Raw genomic sequence first — 19,198 nt, 5'->3', positions numbered from 1 at the left:
CTTCTCCTCACCTCCCACACCCCCAGCTCCTCCCAGGTGCAGCTTTTCTGGCCATGGCCTGAGCTCAGAGTTCAGGGCTCAGAGTTCAGGGCCCCGCGCTCTCCAAAGAGGGTTAAGTTGCTTTTTCGGTCCCGTGGGGAATTAAGGGCACGCAGCAGCATAGAGCACTGGCACAGGGCACGGGGACAGGGCACGGGGACAGGGCCCTGCCACCTCCAGCAGTGGGATGAACAGGGATTGCATCAGCCCATCCCGAAAAACCCGAATAAAGCACTGCCTTCCACCTGTCCGTGCTTGGATTTGAGGTGGAGGCAGCAGGAATTGCTGTATCCCATCCCCTGGGAGCAGCTCTGGATTTCAGGGATTTGCACAGAACAGAGCAGAAATTTGGACCAGCAGCTTTAGTACTTGAAAATTTTATTTTCTCAAATGAGCACCAACACATTGTAAATATGACAAACAATACGCCTCCCTCTAATACTGAAGAACTATATACAATGTACAAATACATGAAAAGGTGAAAACCAATTATTTGAAAACAAACAATTGCATTTATGACTGAAGCAAACGACCTGAAAGAATATGCCAAAAAAAAAAAAATTAAAATAAGATCAAAGAAATAAAAGTATACACAATTTGTAAACACAAGAGCATCCAGAGACAGGCTGGTATTGGAAATATTGTCCTTAGTTTTGTCAGTGGGGAAAGCATTCCCATTTCCTTAGGAAGAACAAAACAAAGGATACACACAGTTGTAACGATGAGAACAGCTTATTTGTGGTTGTACCTTACACAATGCCATTCTGCTTGCATTTAAATATGTTGGTTTTTAAATTTTTTTTTTCTGAATTCAAGATGATTTTGTTTCCCCTCTTCTGCTTGTTCTTTTTCACCAGGATTTCTGCAGAAAAATCTCTGTCTAACCTGATTGTTTCTGAGCACTGAGGCCCCTCCTGTGGTGGGAAGAGCTCCTTCCCACTGAGCTGAGCTTGGTGTTTGGTGTCCCCTCTTCATCCCAAAACTGCTTCCTGTGGAAGCTCCTCTGGAAACAGGGAAGTGCAGTGAAATGCATGATTCACACTCTCACAGACCAGTTAGAAAAATGCATACAGAGAAAATTCTCACTTGATTGCCACGAGAACATCAGGTTTTATTTCGCAGGGTTTGTTTTGTTCCTGGGTGTTTTGAAGTCGTGTGCACCAAACCCAGAGAATTCAAGAGCCTGCAACAGTTCTTGAAAAGCTCCTTGCTCAGCAAAACACAGTCCAGTGGTTTGTGCTGTTGGTCCACTTTGGGATAAACAAGAGACCAAATGAAATAAAAATGAAGAAGGGCGAGAAGGGGGGAGATTAAAGACAGAAAGGAGAACAAAATAAATGAACTTTACTGCCAAGAGAGGTAAACTTTTACTCTAATTTGTTATGTAGCAGCCTGGTTTAAAACAAATAATAAACAACAAAAAAACTCCCCTCAAAAATAAAACCAGGATCCAAAGATTTATGGTTTAGGTTAAAAACAACATCGAGTTTTTAAAAAGCTCCATCCTCCATCCCTGCTGTCCCCGAGCAACAGTGAATCCGAGGCTGCAGCTCCTGCCCAATCCCAATTCCTACAGCTCCGGATCTGCTTCACTCCAGCCAATACTGGTGCAAGACAAAGTTCCAGGCCTGGATCCTACAATCCAGGCAAAGTCGGGAGCCCCACCGGGCTCCAGGGAATTCCTGGTGGGAGCACGAGGTGACGCTGGGCTCGGCCCCAGGGAAACCCAGAGGGAAACTGGAGCCCTCCTGAGTGCCTGCAGCCCCTCCCATCCCAAATACCCTGGGGGCTGCTGTCCCCAACCCAGCCCCAAATCTGCCAGCTGGGAGTGGGAGCGAGTCCCCTCTCCTGCCACATCCAGAGGAAACACGGATCCACTTCAGAGGACAATGTAAATTACGATTTTTGTTTCCCTTTAAACATACTTTCCAACAAATACAGAAGGCAACAGGATCATCATAAACAGCAACAACAAAAAAAGTGCTCTCAGGGAGGGGCTCTGAGAAAACAGCACCAAATATATTATTTCTTTTAAAAAAAATTAAATATTATTTACAAACGTATATTTCACAAGATAACGCCTGGGGGTTATTTTTTCAGCTTTGTATATATTATCATCTGAATATTTCTTACAGGGGTCAGGATTTCACACCAGACAATTCACCAGAGCAAGAACAATTTAAAACTTATTCAAGTCTGAGCTTTGGGGTAGAGGAGGGGATGTAAACTCGAGGGTGCTCGCAGGTGCCCAGACACAAGGCTGGACATCCAAAAAAGAGGGAAAACTCGCTGCTGTCCGTGTTTTCCCGAGGATGCTGCCCATGGAAAACAGCACCAAGTGCTCAGGAGGCAGCTCCCATGGGCCACATGTCCATTTCTCCTGGGAAAAGGCCCCACCTGGCTCAGCTCAGCACGGAAGTTCTTTGGTTATCTCTGAGTGTGTCACTCTGGGACTCCCCCACTTCTCCCTGTGCTGCTGTGGGAGCCCCAGGAGCACAGATCCCACATTCCTGCCAGCCCCCAGCACAGCAGCTCCCAGGGCAATCAGCAGCCAACTAAAGCTCTTCCTGCTTCCTGGACACACCCAGGAGCTGCACAAGCCCATTTCTCCTCATCCACCTATGCAGGGCATCCCAGTCCCTCCCCAGGGAATCCTCTGGGTGCTGGGGACAGCCACAGTCACACACACCGGTTCCCAGCAGGGCTCGAGGCCGGGCTCTGCCAATGCTGATGGGACAAAACCAGTTAAAAGCAGATTAAGACCTTGCCCTATTCAAGCTGGGACTGGTTGCCATCAAAGCCCAACACCTGCGACCAGTAAAATCCAGCCAGGTCTGATGGGCACTGTCCTTTTTTGTCCCAAATAAATGGATAAAAACATTCACACCTGGCAGCTCTCTGGAGCTGTTAATTTCTCAGAGCAGTTCTCTGCACAGCCCTGCCTTTTATATCGCTTTTTCATCAGCAGTCACTCCAAATACCAACATCAAACCACAAGCTCTGTGTGCTCTTCTCGACCTCATAGGATTTGGGATGATCCCTTCCCTCTCCCAGCTCCTTTAAAGGCTCTGTGGAGACTAAAGAGCTCTTTGAAGAACAGGAATCACTTCCCTCTAGTCAAAACTCAATAAATTGCCACGGATCCTCAACCACAGGACAGGGAAATGGCACCAGGTCAGTGCCAGAGTCCACAGGACAAGAGATGCTGTGGAATCTTTGATTTCTACTGGATTTGTCACTGGAGGGAATGTGGCTGATGGAAGCAGAGACAATCCCAAACAAAAGCTGAAGCAATTGTTACACAGCCAGAGCAGAAGGGTGAGGGCAGAAGCCACCTCTGGACAGGCTGGTCACAAATGGATCCAACTCCATCCCCTGCAGGAGCCTGGCCAACTCCACCTCATTTCTCCAAGGTTGTCAAGAACAGAGCTTTGAGAGAGAAAAAAAACCACCTCTGCTTCATCAGGTTTGGGTTTCAGCACAAGGATCCCACACTAAATTCCACCCTGATCCTTAAGGAGAGTCTCTATTCCCATTCCCTGCCAACTTCACACCAAATGACTCTTCCACAGCCCCCTGGAATCTCTCAGGGGTGGGGGCCAGAGACAACAGATTACATCAGCTCCAAAGCTTCTGTTTCATAAGGAGTCACCACCCCCTGCACAATACTCCTTCCTTCTGGATTAAGAAAGATTTCCCCCCATGGATTAACTGACTTGAAAGAATTCTGCAAACAGAAAGAAGAACTCACAGAGGGAGAGATAAACAAGTTCAGCTCCTTAGTCTCGGGTTATGCACCAGGTACTGGCTGGACTGTTGCAGAGCAAACTCCGTGTTGTCATTCTGGCCTCACACAGTTCCCCTCTCGCCCACGACGCCCCTTCCCCACCACCCACCTCAGGAAGGTGCCCAGGAATCACAATGGAAAATTAAAATGGGAAGGACTCGTTGTCCCTTGCAGTTTTGACACCCACATCTACCCCCCCCAAAAGGCATAGATCATTCCAGGGGTGGTGGGAAGATGTTTCATCTCTTTTTTTTTTTCTTTCCCACTCTCCCTGTGCCTGCACCAGGCTGCTGGGATTGGGAAAAGGGGGGAAGGATTTGGGGAGGATACCTCAGGGCTTGAAATATCCACCTGTGCAACACAACCGCCAGGAACTCGGCTCCCTCCTCGCCCCACTCTCGCACCATTTCTGTGCCAGGCTCCCACAGTGGGGCCTGGGATTCAAGGAAAAGGTTCTGTAACAGCATTTTCCCACTTGCACTTGTGAAAGGTTGGTAAAACACCGCCCAGGGTGCTCAGGGGAGGCCAGGAAATCCAGGGGTACCCTCTGTTACTGTTTGTCCCCATCCTCCTCTACGGAATTTCCTCTTCCTTGCCTTGCACGTGCCTTTAGTCACCCCTGCCACATTTTCTAAGCTGCAGCTCCAGCCTCCTCTTGCCTGCAGTGGTTTTCTCCTCCTCTCTGAAGGGCTCAAGAGTCAGGATTTGGTTTCTCCAGCTGTGAGGACGCTCCCCACAGCCGTGCTCTGTTGGGACCTTCGGCCTCCCTACCCTGAACCAGCAAGAAAAAGGAGAGGCAGGGAATCTCTCCAGCCTCCAGGTCCTGCCCCCTCAAACAACAAGTTCATAAATAGCAAACAAAACACAGATTGTGGGGGGAACTGGTTCTGCCTCGGGCTCAGCCGGCTCAGGCTGAGGCTCCGCCGGTGGATTCGGGACTCGGAGAGAAAACGCAGCCGTGAGGTAATTTCTGTCCTTTTAGACAAGGAGAGATTTCTCTGTCCTTTCAGACAAGGAGAGATTTCTCTGTCCTTTTAGACAAGGAGATGGTTTCAAGCCTTGCTTAACCAGGACTGAAAGGAGAAGCACAGCGTCACCTTCTGATGGTTCTCCTGCGGGCCCACTCCCCCACCCCTCTCCCACCTTCTCCTGCCCAAACCTCGGGGTGTTCCTCCTGCACCTGGGGAGGTGCCAGGAGAGCCCAGGTCAGGCTGGATCGAGCACTGGGCACATGGAATGGCTGTCGGGCATTCGGTGCATTCTCTGAGCCAACGCCAGAACAGAGAGAGAAGCAGCCAGGGTCAACTCACAAACAGAGACAAAGCAAAGAGACAGAGAGACAGAAATTTAGAGGCCAGTCACCAATAAAGATGGAGAAGGGTGTGAAGATGCTCCCGGATTGCAGAGCCTCTAAATGCATGGAACCAAGCGTTCAGTCACTCTCTCACTCTTGGATATAATGTTCGGTTGGATGGCATTCTCTTACACGCTGCTAGGGCTGGGCTCTTCCCACTCAATCCCAGCCATTATCCTTGATCATGTGAGCTAGTTCAATGATGTATTTGCCTTCTTTATACTTCTGGCTGCTTTCAAAAGCATGTTCCTGAAAAAAAAAAACAAGGAGGAAGAGTGAGATCAAGGTGATATTTGGATGTAAAGCACGTTATGGATCAGATCTGGGAGTGCTGGTGCAAGTCTGAGCCTTGCCTATAGAGAAAAAGTCAACTGCAGGTCTTCCCGTTGGCTTTCAGGAAAACTATGAGGGGAAAAAAGTCTTAAATCCTACTTCTAGAACCTTAAATCCTACTACTAGCTGTCTTTACAGGCTGGGAAAAAGGAATTGGCAGCATGGAACATGCAGATTTCTGTAGGCCAATGGCAACTCTCCATGGACCAGGATGTAGGGATCACTGGTGGTAAAATCCACCTCTCTCCAGGGTGGTGTGGGAATTTATTAAAGTTTGTTAGAGATGAAGTGGTTCTCACTGAGAATGGGATGGATTATGGGGAATTAAATGTGGAAATGGAATCCCATGTGAAGATCCCACTCTGCACAGATCCATGCCTGCAGCTGTGGAAACCCAGGAAACCTCTGGGATTGCCAACATCCCTGAGCAGGAGGGACTCCCCTTACTGAGGCTGCATCTCCAAACCAACTCAGCTCTGCTCAGGTGCTCTCCCTGTGCACCTAAAACTCACCCGGCAGGAGGTCATTCCTTGCTGTTCATGGAATTCTGTGTTTTCCTTTACTCAGTTGATGCCCTGAGTGCCTTGCTCTATTTGAGAGACCCACAATGTGTTTCTGCATGGATTCCTACCCCATCAATTTTTGATGCTTTGTTTTTTACAGCCTTTCAACTGATTTAGTGAAGAATATTTCTGCCCAGAGGCCACAGATAGAAACTAGGATTTGTTTAGACACTGGTGAAAATGTTTGGACAAAATGGTTTTGTCCAGAAGCATAAATTAGGATTAACATCAGATTTTATTGGGAGGTAATTGAATTTATGAAGAGCAAACAGATAAACTCATGTTCAACAGCATGTCCAGTGAGAAGAACACAGTATTAATGGAGCATTCTATTATTCTGATAACATCTACCAGAATAATAGAAAGAAGACAGTGTGAACCACAAGACTGAAATGATCCTCATTTATGTTAAATGTCACTGAGGGGCACTCACCAAAACCAGGTGTAAACTATTAGTAAAAAAACAACTACATTAAAGCTGATGCTCCAAGCACAACACACACAAGGCAGGAGGAAAATAGATGGTTACAGATGAAAACCTGCATTTTGGGTTCCCAAAACGGACTTTCCACCCCCTCAGCTGGAGCAAAGCTGCCCAGGGGCAAAGCCAGGGACACAAATACTCACATATTTCCAGCCCAGCGTGGTTTTGCAGTTTTCACAGTAAATATCTGCCACGGCGTGCAATCCTGTTAACAACACCCGCTCCTCTGCAGGGCCACAGCCCACGTTAACTCTGGGACAAAGCACAGATGCTCCCCATTAGTGCCTTTCCCCATCAAGATGCTCCAATAAAGCTGACAATGATTTCATTGCAGTGTTTGAAAACATGAGCAGGAGGTTCTGAGTTTCCCAGCTGTGCCCAGAACAAAGCTCTCCCACAGTTCCAGAGCAGAATGAAAAGGTAAAATAGGATTTTTATTCAAAGCTTTGAACAGAAGATTAATAACACTCCAGTCACTTGTGCTAATTAGGCATTTGAGAAAGATTTTCATTCTCAAATTGATAAAATGGTACTTTTACTTTCCCAAATGGAAAATTGAAAAATGTGACTGAAATCAGCAGTTCTGCTGAAAGAGAGACCAGCAGTGACCTCCCCAACACTATTTCCAGTCACTGGGAAAATTATACTTAGTTTTCATGAAGTGCATATTTAGATATCTCCACATTTATAAAACTCTGGCTCTTTGGTCCAACTACACCCTGGGAGAAGAGAATGACTCAGCCATTAGCTCCGATGGCTCAACCTGATGACGAAAAAAATCACCTTTTCCTTGCTGCTTATCTGAAACCTCTACACGACTCAAATATGAATCAGGGGCTATTTCTGCCTCTTTCTCCAACTTTTCAGGAAGCTCCCAAGCCCCAGGCAGAGGTTTTCTGACGAAAACTATGGGTTTTTTTTCTTTTTTCAGGAGGGTTTTGTTAAATCCGCCCCGAGCGATGCGGCACATGCGGGGTACTCACACGGAGTTGAAGAGGTACGCTCGTCCTTGGCTGCCCTGGAAGGACTGGAAGGCAAGAAAACAAAGCTCAGTTGGCTGCTTGAGAGGAAAGAGGCAACTGTTATCCAGCTCTAACACCTGCCCTTTTCTCAGGACACACCTGGAATCACCAGTGTTCTCATACAGGCCCAACGTGCTGCTCAAGAGTTGAGTTTTCTCTCTTGTGTCCCAGCAAAATCCCTTCTCACCCATTCAGTGCTTGTGAACTTCACACCACACCTCAGCCTCACCTGAAGGCTGCCAAAAATTGGTTTGAATCTCTTTTCAAACTGCACTTGCACACTAATTCCCCTTGGGAATTGCACAGCCAGATGCTGAACCAAGCTGAGGGATTGGGATCTATCTGTTCCAGGAGCTATGGCACACAAACACAATTCCAGGGATTTCACAAAAGCCTCAGCCCTGAGGTGTGTGCAAGCCTCATACTCCTACTGGGGCCTGGGAGATCTTCAGACTGGGGTTAAACACAGTAGAAGATCGAGAGGAAGATGGACAAGAGAAGCACGGAGCAGCCAAACCACCCCAGATAATCCGGGCCCATCCTCTCTGCCTCACATTTCCTCAGGATCTTTGAGCATCACCATGGAAAGGCAGCGTTTTGGAGGGAGCAGGGCAGTGCCAGCCTGGCAGGACACTGCAGGCACTCCCAGCACTTCCCAGCAGATCCCAGTGTGCCATGTCTGTGACAGTGCCTGGCTGACAGGCACCAAGTGCCACCTGCATTTTTAATGTGCTTTGACAAGCACACACTGAATTAAACATTTGGTGCTTGAGCGAGAGCTGGGCTGTCTGTACACAGGTTACCTTGTGGGACACCTCAGGGAATGCCTGCACTGAGGGGCAGGAGCTGGGGAAGTCAAAAAGCTGCTTTTCTGGACCATTTAATCCTTTGCACCTCACCAGGAACCTTGGAATGTTCAGTGGTTTTCTTAAAACCTCAGCTGATGATTTCAGACCAAAAACCCTTAAAAGGGGGGACAGGGTTTTGAGGAAAGAGAAACATTCATGTTTTACCTCCCTGGCCCTCTAACAATGGTCATTTATTTGGTTAAGAGCAACCCCACATCACATTAAACAATCTCGGGGGGGTCCCTGCCCTCCCTGGGTCGTCCCATTCCACCAGTGCACTCCTGCACCTGCCCAACTCCTGCCTCGTGGAGCAGCAAAGTCAAAGCCCTGACAGCTTCCTTGGGAAGATCCCCAATGGCAAAAGGATCCTTTCCACAGAGCAGAGGCACCTCAGAGGGCAAAAATGCCACAGGGCACCCGGGCAGGGAGCCACAGCCAGCAGTGCCAGCTGCCTGTGAGGTCTGCATGGCAGCAAGGGCTCTGCCAGCTATAAATTCCCTGCCTGGCACAGAATTCCCTCGGTCCTGCAGGAATAACTGCTCTTCAGAGCAATCTGAAGCCCAATATTAGTTGCCACCCAGGGCACAGAAGAGCCACTGTGGATTCAGAGAGGATGCCCGAGGCACTGGGATATCTCTTTGACTCAGACAAAAGCAGTGCCCCGAGGAATGCCTCTTTTCTTGGGAAGGAATTAAATAGGACACACGGCTCAAGCATGTTTGTGTAATTGCATTTATTAGAGAAGCTGCTTTTAATCCCTCTGCAGAACTCGGGCTCTGTGCTCCTGCTGCTGTCATACCCCCCATCCAACCAGCCTGGCTGCTCTCAAACACACCCTGCACCATCCCGGTGTCCTGGGGGGAAATCAAATGATGATTCCCTGGCCAGAAAGGAGGGTTCAAGCCAGACCTGGCTGCAGCAAACAGGAGGGCACTGCCTGTCCCTGCTGCACGACTGGGATGCCCTGGAAAAGAGCTCAGGGATGAAACACAAAGTCCCACAGCAACGTGTGTGCCATCAGAGCAAAATGAAAGCAGATGAAGCTTGCTCACCATCCAGTCCTCCCGAGTAAACACTTTTCCATAAACACCAAAGTGGCTGAGTTTGCCAGTAACAGCAACTATGGGAGCAGAGTTTTTATTGGTACAGAAATAGGATTTTCCATTCCTGCTGTACAAAGGCCTGTCTTTAATAAACAACAAACCCAATCCCATCAGCTGTGCTGGGGCCCACTGGACATTGTTCCACTCCCAGGGACAGTAGCGTCCTTCCAGAGGTGCCTGCCCTTCCTTCCAGCTCAAGCCAGTGCTTGAGGGTATCTAAGGGTGGTCACTGGAAAAAAAAAAAAATCACATTATTTATCCCCTGCCCAAGCAGAAGTTTTCAACAAACCACTGCTCAGCTTTCAGTGCCATCTTAATAGTCACCCTGCAGCCAGCAAAGGATTTGGCAAAACATGTAAAAAGAAGGGAGAGAAGTCTGGTAACCACAAGTTCCCCAGTGCATTTGCCCTCTCTAAGACTCAGCTGGCTGTATCTTTACAAAGGTGGCACAGGCAGCTTTTATCTCAGTGTTGTAACCTGAGCATTTCCTGGAGATGTTCCTGCTCCTCTGGCACGCCAGAGAAACTGGCATATGCTGTAATGGGAGCTACAAAATCAGAAAAAAACAGGTATATTTATACACGAGCAGATGCTCCTGTGTTTGTTTTTGTTGTTTTGTTTGTTTTTCTAAGAGACACGCAAAGATTTCCACAAGACACTTGATTTTCACTGAAGTGACAGCCAGCAGCCAGACCTACTTTCTGTGCTCTGCATTTTCTCTGTGTAGATTTTCCTGATACACATTCAAAGGTGCATCTCACCCCGCCTCCCACAGAAATCCAGACTTCTTGCTCTCTGAAATAACAGCTCCTGGCATCACTTTCCAGCTGAAAAAAATGGAAAGGATCTTTCTGTTGTTGTTTCTCACTGGAAGCCCAAGCACAGATTTTTTCCTGCACTGCTAATGCTCAGAGTCTGGCTGGAAACACATCTGGACATGCCAGCAACACAACCCTCCCTCCCCATCCTGCCTGAGCCCTCCAAAAGACAACACGAGCTGTTGGGATTTGAGATGCACGACAGCTCATTCCTCCTGACACTCAGCTCAGGAACCTTCCCCACTCCTGGGCTGCTCAGAAGAGAGGCATCCAAAAGCTGCAGGGCCTGAGGAGGGCTGATTGGAGTATCCAGGTGGGGAGCCACAAGCCTGGAGTCAGCAGTTTGGAGCAGATCCCAGCCTGCCAAGCTCTCTCCTCATGGCAGAAGCTCCATGTTAAGATGCTTTGGCAGCTGCTCTGGTTTAAGAAGCTCCTGCCACCCAGTTTGCAGGCACTTGTTATGGCCCCTCAGCTGTGCTGATCCCAAATCAGAGCTGTGAAATCGTTGTTTTAAAAAAAACAAATGTTTTGCAAGGGGTGGGGTGGGTTTGAGGGAAGTGGCTTTTCCCTCTTTACCCCGTTATCCAGGACAATCCCAGGGAGTGCTTCCTGGCCACAGTGTGGGGGCCTGTGGAGCAGGGAGTTCTCTACATGCTTTGGCAGAGAGGCAGAGTGCAGAACTGCAGCTCTGGTGAGAGACTGAGTGTGCAGAGAGGGATTTGGGGTTTCACAGACGCTGCTCAACCAGCCCTGCTGCAGGAGCAAGTGGGACCTGCACCCACACCCAGCTCCTCTGGGGCAGACAGGTCCTGCTCACCAGGGATGGACCCAGCCTGCAGGACCCTGAATCCTGCTCTATTCAGCAGCCATGACCTTGGGAGCTGCTGGTTTGGGTGAGTCCATTTGTTACACTCTGCTCTCAGCCCAAAGTGCTGAACCCACTCTGAGCTCCCCTCGGCAGAGCCACGCAGAGCAGGGCTCTGCCCTTCCACCCCTCCAGCCTGCTCCCTGTTCCACCTCCAGACCTTTGCTCTGGCACATTCCCCTCTCTGGTGACACAGGAGGCAATTCTGACATTCCATCAGTGATGCCAGGGAAAGGCACAAACTCTAAAAACACCGTCCTGCTTCCCCCTGGCACCTCCAGCTCCTCATTCACAGCACAGCCCACTCAGCAGTTCCACTCTCTGAGCAGATGACAGGATTAATACCCCAAGTCTTTGTGACGGTATTTGACAATAGGCTAAACACAGAAAGAGCTGCTGGAATCATCTGGAAAAAGAGGAAGCAGTTGCCAGGACTAAATGGCTCCACAGTGATGCTTGTTCCCTGCAGACTGCAGCAGAGAAAACCCCCACTTACCTATATCCAGCTGGCAGCCTTTTAACAATCCAATAAAACAGAAATGAAAAGGCAACTGGTCCCAAAGAGGTCCAAAAGGGAAAAGGAACAGCGTGTGCCCCTTCACGCTCTGCTCCTGAAATAATTCCCACTGCAGGGATGCAAATGGAACTGAGGGCCCAAAGCCACCCCGGAGAGCCACGGCCGTGGCACGTCCTGGGCAATGCGGAACGGCCGCGTCAGGAGGAGCCAAACGAGCACAGGAACCAGGACTGCCCAAACAGGACACGTTCCCTGTGATATTTCAGTGAGAGAAGGGATGTTACAAACCCTCAGGCACTGAGTCTGTGCCTGAGAAATCCACCCAACGACCTCGCCAGAGAGATCTGGGATCACCGATTTCCCAGCTTTTGGGTTTGAGTTACTCCAGCCATAGTACAACACTGACTGGAAGCTTTATCCATTCTTGCTGCTGGTTTAACCCTTAAACCCATCAAAGATGAGATGTTCTCATAAAATACAGCTTGAACAGGGAGAGGACATCTTTAAGTAAGACAAAATGTGACGTCAATCCAACGTGACACGAGTCTGAGTACCAAGATGTGCCCCAAATCCCAGGTTCCCTGATGCTCATGCACTTAATCCCAACTCCTACCTGCTGCTTTCCCACATCCCACACAAAGCTCAGCCTTCATGGCACCTTTCAAGCCCTATTTGATCTGATTTGATTAAAAAAGATGAGCCCTGGAATGTGTGTAAAGGAACCACTTCATGTAACAGCACCAGGTGTACGACGGCTCCGTGAGGAGTTTCCTTGTGAGTCACTGAGCAGCAGGGAGGAAACTGGAAAATAAAACTCTGAAAATTCCTGCTGCAGATTCCTGCACCAGCCATTCCAAACATCCACTCACATCACACTCCAGCATTTCCCATGGGAGCAGGAGTTCAATTACTTGGTCCCTGTATCCACACAGACTACAGAGACCTCCTCAGGGTTCATTAATTCCACCTTGCTCTCCCTCACAGAAGGGGCAGCCCATGATCAGATTAAACAGAGATTCAATTTTGCTCCGATTACACAAGACACAGACCCATGTCAAGGGAACAGGTTCCATTATTCCACCTCGTGCACAGATGTGACCTTACCCTGTTCCAGCTGCATTCCTGAGTTTTAATTGAGTTTTAACACGGGTCCTTAATGCTATTTAAAGCCCAAAGTCGATATGGAATTAGCGGACCAAACTCATCTCTGAAATAATTCAATTAATTCAGCACGGCCTTTATTCCCCTGCAGTTTATGTCACAGTGCAAAAACACAGGGAATAACCAGGATCTGCTGCATTCCATCCTTGGAACAGCTCCATCCCAGCAGCTCACATGGATTTTGTGGCTCAGGTTATGCAGCCTGTGAGCAGGAAGGTGCACAGATGAAAGGCTTTTTGTCTGGTTTTATTCTGATGGGAGACACCATTGCAATTTTTTATTCTGCCTCCCAACTCCTAGCCCCACTCCAACCCACAAGAATCCTTGGGCTCCAAAATCCCAGTGTTCCAGTGACATACAACAGCTCCTGATCCTTAAAATCCTCAGGCGAAGCTAAGGAACGGTTCATTTTTAAATTCTTTTCAAGAAGGACTTTTTTGGTTCAGTTTGGTTTGGTTTTCAAATCTCCCATCCTCTCACACTTCTGGGAGCTGAAGCCAAGAAAAATGCTCATTTTCAGAAGATTCTGTGAAAATGCTGAAGTATCATGAAGCACGGTGGGCATCCAGCATTATCTCTGGAATGTCACTCTGCCCAGGAAGATGGAAAACCAACAGGCACGTGGGGCTTCATGAATGGATTTAAATGGGTCAGGATCCAGGGGCACATTCCCAGTTAGCAATCCATAACCAGAGGGCAGGGCAGGGGATGTCTCTCGAAGGGGAAATTTCATATTGCAGTTGCAAAAGGGAGAGACAGAATCTCATCTGAGGCTCTGCAATTAATGAAGAGCAGCACTCAGGGAAGTACAAACTGCCTAAAATCGAGGGGGTGGCTTTTCCTCGAGCACTTGGATTTCGAACACAGATTAAGACACTGCTCTGAGCTAAATCCTGAGCCAAACTCTATAAAAATGTCAAAATTCACAAAATAGTTGTGAACTGCTCTGTCCCCTTGTCCCTCATGTGCCGGCCAGGCTGTTCTGACTCACTTCACATTGAATTCTCCTCGTGTTATCACAAGCCCAGTGCTATTCCCCCTCCTTCCTGAAGCCCTGGGCTCCTGGACTCTGTTCTTATTTATTTTTAAATGAGTTTCCAGCTCACAGACTTCAAAGGGAAATTTCAAAATGTGAATGCTAAGGGCACAAACTACTGAAGGCAAATAAAAGAAATACATCAAATTTATTACTTCTATAAAACTTCACAATATTTTGGAGCTTCTCTTGTGATTTCCACAGTCTCTGGTTACTGCTGCTGTTGTGCTTCAAAACTTGACTTTAAGATGAAAAAGGATGAAAATACTGTGGGGAGAAAGAGCAGATGGAGTGTTTACTTTTAAAAGCAATTACTCCAATTTATTTAGGGGCAGAGAAAAGCAGAGCAGCTCCAGGAGGCAGATCCCCGTTCTCTGCAGCCCAGGCAGCGAGGAGAGATGTGTGTGATTATGAATCCCAGAAGGGCAGGGAGCCTGGGCATTGGTTAACCCTGATCCCTGCACTTCCATGGCCTCATTCCCAACAGGCACCAGCATTCCCTGGTTGAGAGCTGGAGTTGAGATGAGTTTGGCACCTCCGGCACTTCAGTCACCAGTGACAGCCATTTACATTTGGCATGCAGAAGAGAATTTTGTTATTTACTGTGAAATACTACAGAGGGTGACAATGAAGCCCTTTCTGGATAGACAGGGATGGAAAATGTGATTTTTCCTGTGGGTTTTATCCCCCACTTTTGAGTGCTGCTGTTTTCCTGTAGGCTCAAAGCATCCACCAATCCAGTCATTTTAAAAAGCAGCAGCAGGGGGAGAATAAAGCCCTTTACTTCCACATTAATTATTGCTGCTGCATGGGTTTTGGAGATAAACACAGAGCTGGGATGGAAGATGGAAACTGCTAATGCAACGAGTTATTTAATTAGCAGCATAATACTGAGTGCCCACGTATCAGTGGAGCACTGTTTGCCATTAATGCAGCCCATAATAGCAGCAATGCTGACAGTGAGGGCAGACTTGCTTCTCAGCAAAAGCAGATCTGTCCAGGGCAGCAGCTCCCCTGTGTCCCTGCGGAAGATCCACTGCAGGGAGATGAAGCCATCAAACACCTCATGACTGAGAATTTCGAGTTATCCTTCCTTGTTTAATCCATCACCTAAATTCTCAGTGTTTGTCTCTTGTCAAAACAAGTTTTGGTACCGGAATCTATTTTATTCCTGTGGATGTGTCCTCAGAGCTGAGCTGGAATCCAGGTGTTTTTATTTGAGATGCTCCAGTTCAATCAGATTTTAACTCATTTTTTCCATGGCAATCATTGCTGAAAGGGATCATTGGAAATCTCCCCAATTCCAGGTATTCAGCCCCAGTTTCTACCTTTGTTATTGCTACTTATCCTGCCAGTTGTGATTCCCACTGTGCATTTTAAGAGAGGAGACTCTGGGTGGGAGTTTCTTTGTCTCCCTGAGCTTCAATCCTTGCCCATTCCAGTCCTGCTGGATGAGGAAAACTGCAGATGCTGCTCCAGGGAGGACAGGCTCCTACAGACTCCTACAGGGATGTGCTGCTGCCTGGCAGACACAACAGCTCCCCTAAAGCAGATGTGAGAAGTCCTCTGACAGCATTTCCTGCTACTCTAAAATAGGAATTATCATCAGGGACCCCTCAGGGTCTTCTCCCCAAAGGCAGCAGGTGGGAAAAGCCCCCCTGCATTGCCCCCTTATTTGTGTGGGTGATTAAATTACAGATTAAACCAGAGCTCTCTGTTGTTCCTGGGCTGCTCCTACCACGATAAACCAGATTAAAACCACACACCTGCAAGGGAAATTCCCAGGGCAGCTCCTTGCAGGAGCAAGCCTTGGAGCCTGCTGGAATTCCCTCCTTTTCCAGCTGCAAGGGCCAACAGCTGAAACCCCCAGCAAGGCTCAGACCTCACCAGCTCCGAGCTCCAGTTGTTCAGGATTTGCAGCAGTTGCAGCAAAAACCCTGATGATTCAACTGTCCTTTGTCCCTGGCAGCTCCCTGGATAATAAATGGGAACAATATTTTATTTATGCCCAGGTCATCAATTCTAAGGCAGAGGAAGCAGCAGATAAAAGGAGAGCTGTTTCCATGAAGAAAGTGATGGATTAGAAAAATCCATTTTTACCCTGTTCCTCCTCCTTGAAAGGGAATTCTAAACTCTTATGATTTATTGTCTTTTCCCTTCTTTTTTTGGAACAGAATGAAATATTTTTAAAATCGCACAGCAGTTAATTGCTGTATAAACACAATTATGCAAGGAGCTACAAATTACCTTGGGCTCGTTCTATTAAACAACCATAACCTGACTACATGAAAGGCTGATCCTGACTCTCTTCAGTCCCTTTATGGACAGTAGGATCTGAGGGAACACAGTCACTTGTAGGATAAACCCCAGAGGAAGCAATTCCACAGGACAGAAGGATCTAATTTAGGTGGCTGCATTATGGAATGGGCACCACAAATTCTCATCGCTCAGCTCGGATTTCACATCCTGACTTTTTCCTGCAAAGGGCACTTGTTGTTTGTTTATTCCCTCCCAAACACAGAGCTGAGGGACTCAAATAGCAACCTTAGACCCTCTGCCCTCCTCCCTGCAAACACCAACTTGCCTGGAAAGGGTTCTGGGGATGGATTTGTCTGGAAAAGTCTAATCAAGGCTCCATCTCCTGCTGAAGGAAAAGACCCATTGAACAGCTTTGATGACACATTGTTCTACTGAGGATTGAAATCCTCTCGACCTGCATTTAATTTTAAACTTCATGGAAGCCAAGAATTACAAGGTGCCTCCCCTCTCACGTTCACAGCAGTGAAATGGGAAGCTAAAAAACTCCTAATGACTTCTCCCGGAGCTGCTTTGCTGTTTATCATTTACTGCTTGAACTCTAATACTTGCAATTAAGAGCAAGCTCTGAATAATGCCTGGAAGTGGCAAATTCATTAGGGAACAAGAGCTGGAAAGGAGGATCCAAAAGCTACTGGACAGCTTCTAGAAATGTGCATAAAATTGATAAATCTGGTGCATGAAGAGCTCACAGCAAATAAATGAACAGAAGATTTCTGTGCAGTGCTGAGCCAGTGAGACTGATACAATTATGAAACGTGTGAGCTGAAAAGATGCTGCTGCTGAGTGTGAGGCTGCAACAATGAGATCAGCCCTGTTCCCATCCCTAAAAAAGATACTGAAATGCTAAAAATGTTGAAGAGAACCACAAAAATTATATGGAACTGGAAAAAATCAAATTGGAACCTGACAGAGCTGAATCTGTTTAGTCTATCCAAAAAGCGATCAAGAGTGACTTTGGTTACTGCAGACCTTTTACAGGGAGAAGAGTAGGGACTAGAGATGTATTTTATTGGGACTAGAGATGTATTTTATTAGCAAAAGAAATAAAATAATGGCCAGTGACAGGCAGCACAAGTCAGACAAATCTAAGTTCAAAGTCTCTGATTTTTAATAGTAAGGATGATTAACCACTGGGAAAAAAAATGACCAAAGGGAGCAGTGAATTTTCCCTCTCGAAGTCTTCAAATGGAGACTAAATGCTTTTCCTGCAAGAATTGCTGCAATCCTGGTGAAATCCACTGGCCCATGCTCCAGAGGTCAGGTGTGATGATGTGATGGCTCCTCCTGGCCCTAAGAGTTCATTACTGTGGAGCTGGGAACTTAAATTCATATTTGGGAAGGAACAAGATCTACTTTAAAGCAAGAATAAAACCAGTGTAATGAAATATAAGAACTTCACCCTTGAGAAGGGAATACCCATCTCACCTCATACACTGCTTTTTCCTATGATGGAAATGCAGGATTTTCATCAGACTTGTCTTGGACACCTATAAAATGCCTCTTTTTCCATTAAGTCAAAAATTACCACGTTGTAATTTTAAGATTATTCTTCTACCTTCTGTGCACGTTGCCCCCAGCCAGCAAATAACTTCACATCTTCAGAGTGAACTGAACTACAAATATCAGCTGGTTCCTGACATGTAAAGCCCTGAAGAACATTAAACACTGCCTTGTCCACATGAAAGAAAGAAAAAAGAAAAAAAAAGCAAAGAGCCAAACCAAAAAACCCAACAACTGCCGCTCCTTTCACCTGTATGTGGTGCATCAAATACTTCCAAGCAGCTGAATTCCTCCAAAAGTTCTCTGGAAGCACCAAAGCTTCAAATCCTTTTCAGATCCTCCAGTTGCAACATGGAGCAAAGTTTGAAGCTTTCAGCGAGCCATAAATCTCACCAAGAGGCCGCTGAACCACCAGGCTCAGTCTCCAGCAGCCAGGGAAGAGAGAGGCCAGAAGGACTGGGAGGGAATTTTCCTGATAAACCTCCCAACTCCCGACTGAGAAGATCAAAAAGAGCTTCTAAGTGCTCCCTCATTAACAACCCAACCCCAAATAAGAAAGTCAGGCACACAGAAGTCCTCTATTTTTCCTAAATTCTCAGTGCTGGAGGAGCTGCAGCCTTTTGTGCTGAAGAATTTCCCATTCATGTTCAGCGAGGTTCCATGCAGACATCAAAGGAAAACATTAAACTTCCCCGGCAAGCCTCGGGCTAACTTCAGAGGATACATCACTGCATAATGTTTAGCAGTTGGATCACAGCAATTCGTGGAAAAAAAGAAACTGCAGGACGCCCACAAGACATTCTCCACATATTTCCATAATCAGGGACATTTCTGCTGAATTACTGCTCACATAGCACAAAAAACCAGCACCCAAGACATTCCAGTGCCATCTTCGGCCTGGATCTTTCTGCTCTTGTTCCCAACCTCCTTGAAGGGCACCAAGGACGTGTGGATTCAAACAGAAAAGGCACACAAAGAGTTGGAATGGCACAGAGGAGGTAGAAATCAGCATCACCCCTCCCAGTTGGAGAAACTTGTTTAACTTTACCTTGTTAAGTGTCTATTTTGTTGGCTGTTCCCTCAGGCCCCACCAGAAAATGATGCAAAAGAAAACCTCCTGTGACTCCTTCCTGGAGACATTGATTATGGAATATATTTTTTTCTTAAACATTCTAAAAACCATGGGATGTTGTGCCTGTAACAAGAAGTACCTTTCACTTATTTTTTGGCATTGAAATGTGCTTTTTAAGTACAGTTGCCTGGCACAGTGGTTTTGTTTTTACATTACAATCAAAGAAGATTGGGACACCCTGTACTAATTTGGAGGAGCAGACAGGACCTGCTCCAAACTCTTCCAAGCAGAGTGGACAAAGCAGCAGCATTTCAGGTGGGGAGAAGAAGGAATAAAGACATCCAGTGACTTCCTCAAGGTCACACAGGAATCTGTTG

General features: G+C 47.2%; 1 protein-coding gene across 2 annotated transcripts in view; it reads right to left on the bottom strand.

Annotated features, from left to right (window-relative positions):
• Positions 1-400: 400 nt before the first annotated feature.
• YPEL2 (yippee like 2) overlaps positions 401-19,198 on the bottom strand; it is a 33,355-nt gene continuing 14,557 nt past the window's right edge. For both annotated transcript variants that reach the window (XM_042026385.1, XM_042026384.1), the window contains exons 3-5: positions 7,544-7,587; positions 6,704-6,812; positions 401-5,429 (exon numbers count right to left, since the gene is read on the bottom strand). In XM_042026385.1, the coding sequence (XP_041882319.1) occupies positions 5,340-5,429; positions 6,704-6,812; positions 7,544-7,587 (243 nt within the window). In that variant the 3' untranslated portion in view covers positions 401-5,339. The remainder of the gene's footprint in view (positions 5,430-6,703; positions 6,813-7,543; positions 7,588-19,198) is intronic.

The sequence above is a fragment of the Corvus kubaryi genome, unplaced genomic scaffold, assembly GCF_017639235.1.
Source record: "Corvus kubaryi isolate FWS band 111438036 unplaced genomic scaffold, C.kubaryi_AGA036_p1.0 37284, whole genome shotgun sequence".
Lineage (NCBI taxonomy): Eukaryota > Metazoa > Chordata > Aves > Passeriformes > Corvidae > Corvus > Corvus kubaryi.
The sequence above is the reverse complement of the archived record's forward strand: the minus strand, read 5'-3'. Positions and strand labels throughout refer to the sequence as shown.